The 12,884-nt window shown below is 34.1% G+C and overlaps 1 protein-coding gene across 2 annotated transcripts in view; it reads left to right on the top strand.

The window, feature by feature from the left end:
- The window catches only part of LOC126889626 (5'-3' exoribonuclease 1), a 699,515-nt gene that overhangs the window by 461,895 nt on the left and 224,736 nt on the right, over positions 1-12,884 (top strand). For both annotated transcript variants that reach the window (XM_050658103.1, XM_050658102.1), the window contains one exon: positions 1,737-2,010. In XM_050658103.1, the coding sequence (XP_050514060.1) occupies positions 1,737-2,010 (274 nt within the window). The remainder of the gene's footprint in view (positions 1-1,736; positions 2,011-12,884) is intronic.

Here is a 12,884-nt window from a genome sequence, read left to right as displayed (position 1 = left end):
TTAAATTGGAAGGTACACAAAAGTTTGGGGGGGTTTAAAGGAACAAAACCCCCATAAAATTTTTTATGGGGTGTCCAAATTTCACTATAATTTTTTCTTAAGATACTACTGCCATAAGAATACCACATGTCCATTTTCAATAAAAAAATCTCTAATAGTTTTCGATATATTGGAAAAAATCGATTTTCTTTTTGTAACTTCAAAGGGCTGTAAGTTTTTTTATGTGCACATTTGTACTAAAGTAAGTTAAATTCAATCGAACTATTTTTGGTCCCAGAATATGTGATTATAATTTATGACCTGTATTTTTGTTACACCCTGTATACTTCGTATCGTATCCTATCGTGTTATATATTTTTAATACTAATAAAAAAAGACGAAATCGAAAAGTGTGGGTAACAAACAAAATATCATAGCTAAGGGGGTAATATTTTCATCAGGAGGATAAAACAGCCTATAAATAATTAGGTTTACTCAAAAACAAATAATCAAAAATAATTTAGTATATCTTAAAATAGTGTTTTACGGTTTTCTCAAAACTTATAAAATGTAACTTGTCACCTTTCAATAATAAACGATTGAATTATTTCTAGGCAATTTGCTTAATTAGTGAAAATATAAGTGTAACTTTAAACGCAATAACATGATGGCTCGAGGCTCGCGGCTCGTAGAAGTGATACACGTACGGGTTACGAGTAAGATTTCAAACTTGTTGGATCGACGGCGTACTTACTCGGCGGACTTAAAGTACGCGTATTTGCGGTGATACACGCGCGAAAAAGGTCGCGAGCCATAAGTTCGCGTACTTACTCGCGTGTGTATCACCCCTTTTATATTAGAGTTCCGCAGCTTATTTCCAGATTTCAAAGCAGTCTTCACTATATCAGGACTATTACATATTACCTTCAGTTTTCTCCCTTTTGCACTATTCTCCAACCTTTTACCAACACGTATTACTTTATTTACCGACTCCATATTGATTCTCCAACTTAGTAAATAACTTATGACTTCTGACTTATCATGTAGTATACGGTTATTAAGATTCTGAGAATCAGATTCTGGCACGCTGAATACCATCAGATTTTGTGACCTTATAATTCTTTGATTTGACTCATACAAAATAGTTTCAGTGGAAATGGCTGTCGGCGTTTTGTCCACTTTTACACCTTTTCTTTTAATGATCTAATTTCATCCTCTAAAGCAGTTATCTTCCTAACCATGATAGGTACACTCTTGAATGCAGAACGACACTGTTCACAGAAATGCATGAGTAATTTTTTTGCAGGGTCACTGCTCTGGCTTCTGTTGCAGTTAATCCAGAGCAACTCTCCTGAAGATGTGTACGTAGACGACAACTATCATAAGCTATGGATTATTTCTCGTCATCAACAAGCTACAAGGAGCACACATTACAAGATCCATTCATATTCATTAAATTTAACTAAATCAATAAAAACATTCAAATCTTATTATTAATTGTCGGCAAACTAATGTAGGTACGCCACTGGCAGAAAGTATAAGCTGGACTGACCTTGAATTTAATTAAATTCAAATTTACCAAAACTTGAAGCACATTATTGCTATCTTCTTGTTAGTTTTAACCTAGAATTAGTTCTATCAGGGATGCGAGCTACCTATCTTTTCAATTTCCCTAACCAACTCACCAACCTGTAAACAGTTGCAACACATATAGTTTGGAACACACCAATTTACTCCAGATTATTATTATTTTTTAGATACAAAAACAGAATGGGGATAGCCATAGGTGACTCAAAAGTTTTAGTGTATGTTAAACAATTAGTAGGAAGAAAATACTCATTTTCAAATGGAAAATTCAAACTAGAAAAGCAGTTCGCCGATAATATTTCATGTTATCCCTTGCAGACAGTAGTTTTTAATATAAAGGCTTATGATCCATTGTATCATTTAGAAAAAGAAGTGGAAAGTATTTATCCGAAAAACAGTACTTGTTTTGTACTCGGAAATCCTTATTATGGTTCTCAAGGAGTGGTAAGTATACTACCATTTTTCATTTATGTAATGTATCTACACTTGAGAGCAAAAAAATCGACTCACTCGATGAATTGTAGTTTATGCTTAGCAGAGCTGGGTAGTATCCGGATACAATATCCGGATACTTTTTATGTATCCGAAAGCTGTATCCGGATACTTTTTAAATTTTGTATCCGGTATCCGTATCCGTGATCAAATTTTAAAGTATCCGGAATCCGGATACTTTTTTTGATATTCGGATACTTTTAAATATTGGTAGTTGAAAGACTGATAAGTTTGTACACACTTGAATGAATAAGGGAAAATGAAAATGTAGTATGTCAAAGTGTGTAAATAATTTTATTTCCTTAGCTGAGCGCTTTCGACATAAACGTCATCATCGGAGCTAATGGTCAAATACTAAAAAAGTACCGCTACATAGAGGTGTAAACAAGTGCATCTTAGGAATGTACATTTGATTTTTAAATTTTGAATGCTAACTTAGTCCTCCGTACAACAGCAAACAGCAAAAAAACAGAAAGAAACGGCCACATACACGTTGCACAAAAACATATAAACTTTTTTCATGGTCCGGGTGTCGATATCACCCGTCCATCCTTGGCCTAGTAACAACAGCTGACTGACAAGGTCGGATATTCAAATCTGCTTTTATCTGTTCTGCGTTGACGTTGACAGCTGACGTTGAAACATGAATATTTTAAACATATTGAAAGGAAAATTGAAAATTTTTACAATGAAATTGATAAGGAAATGTACCTTAGATGTTTGTACTAATCAACTATTAAATTAATTGATGACATGCTTGATTTTGAGACTAATTGGCCCAACTTACATACACTGTGTTAAGTTAAAAAATTAAATTAAAAAACAAAAAAAAAATTATTAAACAGAAAGTAATGAGAAAGATCAATTTTGATTGTGAATTCTCAAATTCAATATTCAGAAGATGTTAGCTTGTTGAAGTTAAAGATTGAGATAATATTATATTGTTGTTATTTATCATCTTTTTGTCATTTATGTAAGTCATTGCAATGACCTTGACTTGGTGTATGGGTATTTTATTAAGTTGAAAACCTAATGTTTATGTAGAAATATTAAATGATTTTATTAAATGCTATGATGTTAAAATGGGTATATTCAGTATCTATTGTTGTAAGACGTTGATGACAAAATAGAAGGATATAGTGTTCGGTGGAATTCAATTTTTAACAAAATAGTTTCGAACACTTTTGTTGTTAGGTGTTTTATTTCTAAGGCTCTCATTACTTGTTGGTAGAATCTGTATTAATAATGTATATATAAATCTGACCAATAGTCAAATGTTTTCCTTTTTTTTATATAAAGTTATAAAATTAAATTTTGAATAAAAATACAATAGTTTTTATATACATAAAAGATTGCAAGAGGTCACTACTCAACTGTCTCCCACAGATACTTGAAGAGAGGTTTATAATTACAATTTAAATTGATCTGAGTATTAACACAAAAATCAGGATTAGACTTCATCTCTCTAGAAATCTCCAGGTCCTCCAACAAATTCATTAATCTATAGTTTTTAGATGGGATGTTATGCAAAATTTGGCTGTCTTTAGTAGGAGAGAAGGAATGATTGGTAGATTTAACATGATAGCCAAAGTTTGATTTTTCTGGAGTTCTGACATGCTCCTTGATTCTCTGAGAAAGGGTTCTCATTGTCCTTCCTACATAGGTGGTACTACACTCACCACATGATAGCTTGTATATGCCACTCTTATTTAATTTATCTAATTTGTCTTTGGTTTTACTAAACAGTGATTTGATTGAATTTTTAGTTTTAAATGAAATTTTGAGGTTCTCAAATTTATTTGATATTACACTTGACAGTTTATCTGAAATTGGTCCCAAATAGGAAATAGATCTGTAAATGCAGTTTTTGGAAGTGTGTTCTTCTGTGTTAAAGGCTTGATTTAATTTTATTTTGAGCAATTTCTTTCTTATAATGTTGTCTATTATCAAAGGAGAGTAACCATTGTTGACTGCTAACTGTTTTAGTATAGAAACCTCATTATTGTAGTTGTCTTTGGACATAGGGATGTTCAACAGTCTATGTATGTAACAGTGAAAAGCTGACATTTTTTGTTGGTATGGATGATTAGATGAGTTTGGGATGATGTGGTCAGTTTGTGTAGGTTTTCGGAAGATTGAGAATTCTAGTTTAGAAGGTGTCTTTTCAATAGTTAGATCTAGAAAGTTAATACTGTTGTTGATTTCAGTCTCTAGTGTAAATTTGATGGATGGGTGTAGACCATTGATCAAAGATAGGATGTGATTGGGTGTGTTGGTGGGACCTTCAATGAATGCTAAAATGTCATCTACATATCTGTGCCATAGAATAATTTCAGGACGTGATTGAACGAACTTAGTTTCAAGTGAATCTAGGAAAAGATCAGCTAGCAAAGGAGAGAGTGGATTTCCCATGGCTAACCCTTCTGGTTGTCTGTATAGTTTGTTGTTAAATATAAAAAAATCTTGAGACAGGCAAAATTGTAACAGAGATGTGATGTGAAGGATTTTTTGAGGATCTATGTTGTTGGATAATAATAAATCACTAATAATGGGTATGGTTTCTTGTCTTGGAACATTTGTAAAGAGATTTGTCACATCGAAGGAGACCATAATGAAGTTGGATGGCAAAGGTATGGAAGACAGTTTAGAGACTAACTCTTGGGTGTTTTTAACTGTATACTTAGGAGAATAGTTAATAAGATCGTTCAGTAGTTTGTTTACAAACTGTGCCAGGTTTGACAAAGGAGTATTAACAAATCTGACAACGGGTCTAATTGGGAAATTTAATTTATGGATTTTTGGAAGTCCATATAGCCGTGGTGTTAGAGGATTACTGATAATAAATGACTTGGGCTTAGTTTGAAGATGTTCAAAGAAGGTTGAGTGATTAGATAAAATAGCTTTTAAGTCAGTGTTTAACTTATTCATTGGACTTTTGTTGAGTGGTATAAATGCGTTGTCTGATAGAAAATTTTCAACCTTATTTACATAGTCTTTATTGTACATTATTATTAGGCAATTCCCCTTGTCTGCTTTAGTTATTGTGAGTTCATGTGTTCTTATTTTTTGAGCAATCGACTTAATAATTTTTGTTTGTGAGTGATAGGTAGAAATCAATTTTTTGTTGTTAGTGTATCTATGATATTGTTGATTCAATTGAAAAAGACATGCTGTTTTTATGTTATTTTTGACTGATGTTGAAATATCTAAACTATTTATAATGCTATCTATCTCTACACGTAACAGTTCAATGTTGTTAGTATCTGGTTTTGATTGTGTACTGAATTTTAAACCCTTGCTCAGAAAATCAAGTTCTTCATTATTAAATTTGCAATTTGATAAGTTTTTAACCCTGGTATGAAATTTATGAGAAGAAAAGTGACTCACCTGATTCCTGCTGTTATTGTTATAGTTATTAGGATATTTGTTACCTGAACGTTCAGCTTTTAAATAATTAAGTTTCTTGTTAATTTTATCAAACTTGACCTGTTTAATTAGTGCTAATTCTTCATGGTGTTCTTGAAGCATCTGCTGAAAAACTAGAAAAGGAGTGACCTCTACAATCTTGTCATACAGAATTTTAAGTTCAATGTCAAAGGAGTTAATTTTAGCATAATGAATACATATTTCTTTCTTGAGTAGTTTTCTCTCTATTTCAGACTTTAATTTAATAGGAATGTTCTTAGATGTTTTAAGTGATGCAAACTTCGGAGTTAGATGAAAATTTAGGCACTGATGTATGAACCAAATGTCAATATAACGTAGTTCCCTCTTAGTAGACAGTCTAAGGTACTTTTCGGTGTCCACTACCATACTGTAGTATAAAAATAGTTGAAAGACTGATAAGTTTGTACACACTTGAACAGGCCCGATTCTATAAATGGGCACGCTGGGCACGTGCCCAGGGGCGCACGAGCCTGGGGTCGCCAAGAGGGCGCAAGAAAAAAAATAATAAAAAAAATAAAAATTTTAATAATAGTTTAAAATAAACAAATATTTTCTGGAGATCGCGGCAAATTGTAAACAAAAACTACGAATAGCGATTTAATCATTGGGAGGGTATCAGCGTAAAATACACCACCACAACCCGACCTCAACGCCGCGCCCGCGCCGGTCCTAGACGACGGAACAAAGCGGAAGCGCGCCGCTCTACATGTGTCTATTTTTAGCCCGCCCGCCTCCCCCCACCATCCTCACCACAACATCCCTTTTGTCTCTTGACTCCACAGTCAGGTATTAGACACTGGACAGTCTATTGTGGCGTGGTCTTTCCACGGTTGCGCTGTTTGTTTACGTGCATCGTGCATCAGTTCTTTCAGTCGAGCGCTTCGCTGCTTCTTTTTTGATGTGATTGGTGACTAGTGAGTGTAGTAGGCTACTATGAGTGAGAAAAAGAAACCTAGTGGCGCTGAATTCCGTAAACGTGCAAATCAGAGAATAGCGCAAGAGGCGATCTTCCTAAAAAAGGTTCCTAGAATAAGTAATTTCTTTAACGTTGTATCTGATGTTCATACGAGTCAACATAATTCTAATGACAAAAATGTTGACACTCAAAAAAGCTTGCCTCAAAATGAAGCTTCTGCCTCATCATGTTCAGATAACATAAATCCAGCTTCAAATGATCAGAATTTTTGTTCAGCTTCTGAACTATCCTTACCATCCACCACATCTCGTACACATCATTCGCCTAGTAGGCCTAAGCAGGTTACCGTAGAACCACTAAACCCATATTCTAGAAATAGTTTTGATTTTACACTAGATGATCCGGCCACTTGGGACACAAAAAACGATGAACAAGTTCTTCAAATAATCAATTCAAATGTCAAGCAAGATTTGCAAGCAGATTTTTCAAAGTCAGAACGGTACTATAAAAATGATGTTAAAAAAAACCGTAAGCTTTCAGTAAATTTGTTTTCAGGCGAAATCCCGAACGGAGAACGTTTTAGAAGAGATTGGCTTTTGTATTCAAAATCCACTGGTTGTGTATTTTGCATTCCATGTCTTCTCTTTCAACCAGAAAATAAAAGAACTTCTTTTTGTGAAGGTTTCTGTGACTGGAAACATTCATTAACTTTAGCCAAGTCACACGAACAATCAAATGACCACAGGATTAATGTCCTTAAATTAATTTCAAGAAAAAAGTCTCTTTCCGTAGAGTCCTTGGTCTCTTCACAGCATCAACAAGAGGTGAAGTATTGGAGAGACGTTCTAACTAGAATAGTGACAGTTGTAAAATTTTTGGCATCTAGAGGACTTCCGTTTCGAGGTGACAATCAAGAATTAGGTTCAACTTCCAATGGCCTTTATTTAGGATGCCTTGAGCTAATTAGTGAGTTTGATCCATTCTTAGCACAACATTTCACTAAATACGGCAATAAGGGTAAAGGAAATGTATCATACTTGTCATCAGACGTATGCAATGAATTTATTACCGTCATGAGCAACGAGGTGCTTCGTACAATAATTGATGAGATTAATCAAGCACGATATTTTGCCCTGGTTGTTGATTCGACACCTGATGCGTCACATAGTGACCAGCTGGCGGTAGTTTTACGGTATGTGTCCCTAAAAGATGCTTGTGCCACAGAGCGGCTTGTAAAACTCTTGCCACGTATATCGCACAAGTCTGAAGGTCTTGAAGAGGCAATCCTTTTGTCTCTTCAAGATCTGAAACTGGACATTCGAAATTGTCGTGGCCAAAGTTATGACAATGCATCAAACATGTCGGGCCCTTACAGTGGATTACAGTCAAGGATTAAACGAATAAACCACCTTGCAGATTATGTTCCGTGCGTCGCACATTCCCTTAATCTTGTAGGCAGCTATGCGGCCGAAAAGGCTTGTGTGGAGGTTGTAATCTTTTTCAACTTTGTTCAAAACCTCTTCAATTTTTTTTCAGCATCTACGCATAGATGGAATGTCCTAAAAGCATTAATAGGGAAGAGCAATGATGGAAAACCACAAAAAGAAAAGAAAACTCTGATGTTAAAATCCATGAGTGACACTAGGTGGTCAGCCAGGTCCGACGCACTACTTGCTTTGGTTACCAGCCATAAAGAAATCAAAGCTGCCCTTGAAGATTTGATTAAGGATAAAACACAAACACCAGACACACGGCTGACAGCAGAAGGGTTTGTTAAAACCTTGGAGAATTTCCAAACAGTTCTTTTAATTGTAATTTGGAATGATATCTTGCAAAGAGTGGACAAAGTTAGCAAAACGTTGCAAACAGAAGAATTAGACCTACTTGGTGCTACAAAAGAGCTTGAGTCTTTATCGTTGTTCTTAAACGAGAAAAGTGAAAAATTTGATGACTTTGAAGCTGAAGCTTTGAAAATGGCTAATTTAAGTACCCCTTCTTATGACAGAGCAAGAAAACGTACCATGTTTTTTGATGAACAAAGGGATGAACAGTTTGAGAACATGGATCCTAGAACAAGATATAGAACTGGAGTTTTCAAACCCATTTTCGACCATCTAGTAGTGCAGCTCAGTAGCCGGAAAAATAGTTACGAAAATCTAAGTAAAAGATTTGAAATATTCAGTCAACTTCACGAGAAGAAGTATGAAGATCTAGTGGAACAAGCTAAAAAGGTTGCTCAGTACTACTCCAATGACATTTGCGAAAATGACTTCGTACAAGAGTGTCATCACTTTCAAATGTACATGAAGGCTGAGAAACTGAAGAGAATAAGAGACTGCTACTCATACATCAAAGAAAATAGTTTAACAAGCACATTTCCGAATTTGGAAGTAGCCATTAGGGTGTATTTGACTCTGCCAGTTACAAACTGTTCGGCAGAGAGGAGTTTTTCGGCCTTGAAGAAAATCAAGTCAGAAAATAGAAGTACAATTGCAGATGAAAAGCTAAACAGCTTGATGTTACTGTGCACTCAAAGTGACATAACCTTGAAACTTGACTGTGATAAACTGATTTCCACATTTTCAAACTTGAAAATGCGGAAGAAACCAATGTAAATAGAAACCGATGAACTGATGAACTTACAACAAAGATAATATAACATGAAAGTGTGATGTTATTATTAATATTGAACTAGTATATCAAGATGTAATGTTATAAAGGCAGAGTACAGTGTATATAGTAGAATAATAATTACAATTATAATAATAAGGGTGGGAGGGTGGTCCGTGATACCGTAGTAACAAAACCTATTGATTATTATGCTAATCTGTTATTGTTTAAGCGTCAATAACGGTTTTGTTTTGTTTTACGGTTGCCGGTTGCCAGTCCGGGACACGGCGGGTCCATAGGTGGTGGATAATGGAATATTCTCTATTTGTAAAGAGAATAGGGGTTAGATCCCCCCCGAACCAAAACTGGCAAATAAGAAAAAAAGTACAAGAAAAAGCGGAAATCTATTTCGAAATATGGCGCTAGTGGCCGGGTTGTGTTGGCGTATATTTGGTGGTTGGGAGGGGGGGGGGGCGCTTGTCAAAATGGTGCCCATAGCGCCAAAGACCCTAAAAACGGGCCTGCACTTGAATGAATAAGGGAAAATGAAAATGTAGTATGTCAAAGTGTGTAAATAATTTTATTTCCTTAGCTGAGCGCTTTCGACATAAACGTCATCATCGGAGCTAATGGTCAAATACTAAAAAAGTACCGCTACATAGAGGTGTAAACAAGTGCATCTTAGGAATGTACATTTGATTTTTAAATTTTGAATGCTAACTTAGTCCTCCGTACAACAGCAAACAGCAAAAAAAACAGAAGGAGGACTAAGTTAGCATTCAAAATTTAAAAATCAAATGTACATTCCTAAGATGCACTTGTTTACACCTCTATGTAGCGGTACTTTTTTAGTATTTGACCATTAGCTCCGATGATGACGTTTATGTCGAAAGCGCTCAGCTAAGGAAATAAAATTATTTACACACTTTGACATACTACATTTTCATTTTCCCTTATTCATTCAAGTGTGTACAAACTTATCAGTCTCTCAACTATTTTTATACTACAGTATGGTAGTGGACACCGAAAAGTACCTTAGACTGTCTACTAAGAGGGAACTACGTTATATTGACATTTGGTTCATACATCAGTGCCTAAATTTTCATCTAACTCTGAAGTTTGCATCACTTAAAACATCTAAGAACATTCCTATTAAATTAAAGTCTGAAATAGAGAGAAAACTACTCAAGAAAGAAATATGTATTCATTATGCTAAAATTAACTCCTTTGACATTGAACTTAAAATTCTGTATGACAAGATTGTAGAGGTCACTCCTTTTCTAGTTTTTCAGCAGATGCTTCAAGAACACCATGAAGAATTAGCACTAATTAAACAGGTCAAGTTTGATAAAATTAACAAGAAACTTAATTATTTAAAAGCTGAACGTTCAGGTAACAAATATCCTAATAACTATAACAATAACAGCAGGAATCAGGTGAGTCACTTTTCTTCTCATAAATTTCATACCAGGGTTAAAAACTTATCAATCAAATTGCAAATTTAATAATGAAGAACTTGATTTTCTGAGCAAGGGTTTAAAATTCAGTACACAATCAAAACCAGATACTAACAACATTGAACTGTTATGTGTAGAGATAGATAGCATTATAAATAGTTTAGATATTTCAACATCAGTCAAAAATAACATAAAAACAGCATGTCTTTTTCAATTGAATCAACAATATCATAGATACACTAACAACAAAAAATTGATTTCTACCTATCACTCACAAACAAAAATTATTAAGTCGATTGCTCAAAAAATAAGAACACATGAACTCACAATAACTAAAGCAGACAAGGGGAATTGCCTAATAATAATGTACAATAAAGACTATGTAAATAAGGTTGAAAATTTTCTATCAGACAACGCATTTATACCACTCAACAAAAGTCCAATGAATAAGTTAAACACTGACTTAAAAGCTATTTTATCTAATCACTCAACCTTCTTTGAACATCTTCAAACTAAGCCCAAGTCATTTATTATCAGTAATCCTCTAACACCACGGCTATATGGACTTCCAAAAATCCATAAATTAAATTTCCCAATTAGACCCGTTGTCAGCTTTGTTAATACTCCTTTGTCAAACCTGGCACAGTTTGTAAACAAACTACTGAACGATCTTATTAACTATTCTCCTAAGTATACAGTTAAAAACACCCAAGAGTTAGTCTCTAAACTGTCTTCCATACCTTTGCCATCCAACTTCATTATGGTCTCCTTCGATGTGACAAATCTCTTTACAAATGTTCCAAGACAAGAAACCATACCCATTATTAGTGATTTATTATTATCCAACAACATAGATCCTCAAAAAATCCTTCACATCACATCTCTGTTACAATTTTGCCTGTCTCAAGATTTTTTTATATTTAACAACAAACTATACAGACAACCAGAAGGGTTAGCCATGGGAAATCCACTCTCTCCTTTGCTAGCTGATCTTTTCCTAGATTCACTTGAAACTAAGTTCGTTCAATCACGTCCTGAAATTATTCTATGGCACAGATATGTAGATGACATTTTGCATTTATTGAAGGTCCCACCAACACACCCAATCACATCCTATCTTTGATCAATGGTCTACACCCATCCATCAAATTTACACTAGAGACTGAAATCAACAACAGTATTAACTTTCTAGATCTAACTATTGAAAAGACACCTTCTAAACTAGAATTCTCAATCTTCCGAAAACCTACACAAACTGACCACATCATCCCAAATTCATCTAATCATCCATACCAACAAAAAATGTCAGCTTTTCACTGTTACATACATAGACTGTTGAACATCCCTATGTCCAAAGACAACTACAATAATGAGGTTTCTATACTAAAACAGTTTAGCAGTCAACAATGGTTACTCTCCTTTGATAATAGACAACATTATAAGAAAGAAATTGCTCAAAATAAAATTAAATCAAGCCTTTAACACAGAAGAACACACTTCCAAAAACTGCATTTACAGATCTATTTCCTATTTGGGACCAATTTCAGATAAACTGTCAAGTGTAATATCAAATAAAGTTGAGAACCTCAAAATTTCATTTAAAACTAAAAATTCAATCAAATCACTGTTTAGTAAAACCAAAGACAAATTAGATAAATTAAATAAGAGTGGCATATACAAGCTATCATGTGGTGAGTGTAGTACCACCTATGTAGGAAGGACAATGAGAACCCTTTCTCAGAGAATCAAGGAGCATGTCAGAACTCCAGAAAAATCAAACTTTGGCTATCATGTTAAATCTACCAATCATTCCTTCTCTCCTACTAAAGACAGCCAAATTTTGCATAACATCCCATCTAAAAACTATAGATTAATGAATTTGTTGGAGGACCTGGAGATTTCTAGAGAGATGAAGTCTAATCCTGATTTTTGTGTTAATACTCAGATCAATTTAAATTGTAATTATAAACCTCTCTTCAAGTATCTGTGGGAGACAGTTGAGTAGTGACCTCTTGCAATCTTTTATGTATATAAAAACTATTGTATTTTTATTCAAAATTTAATTTTATAACTTTATATAAAAAAAAGGAAAACATTTGACTATTGGTCAGATTTATATATACATTATTAATACAGATTCTACCAACAAGTAATGAGAGCCTTAGAAATAAAACACCTAACAACAAAAGTGTTCGAAACTATTTTGTTAAAAATTGAATTCCACCGAACACTATATCCTTCTATTTTGTCATCAACGTCTTACAACAATAGATACTGAATATACCCATTTTAACATCATAGCATTTAATAAAATCATTTAATATTTCTACATAAACATTAGGTTTTCAACTTAATAAAATACCCATACACCAAGTCAAGGTCATTGCAATGACTTA

Source organism: Diabrotica virgifera, chromosome 8 (assembly GCF_917563875.1).
Source record: "Diabrotica virgifera virgifera chromosome 8, PGI_DIABVI_V3a".
In the NCBI taxonomy this organism is placed as follows: Eukaryota; Metazoa; Arthropoda; class Insecta; order Coleoptera; family Chrysomelidae; genus Diabrotica; species Diabrotica virgifera.
The sequence above is the reverse complement of the archived record's forward strand: the minus strand, read 5'-3'. Positions and strand labels throughout refer to the sequence as shown.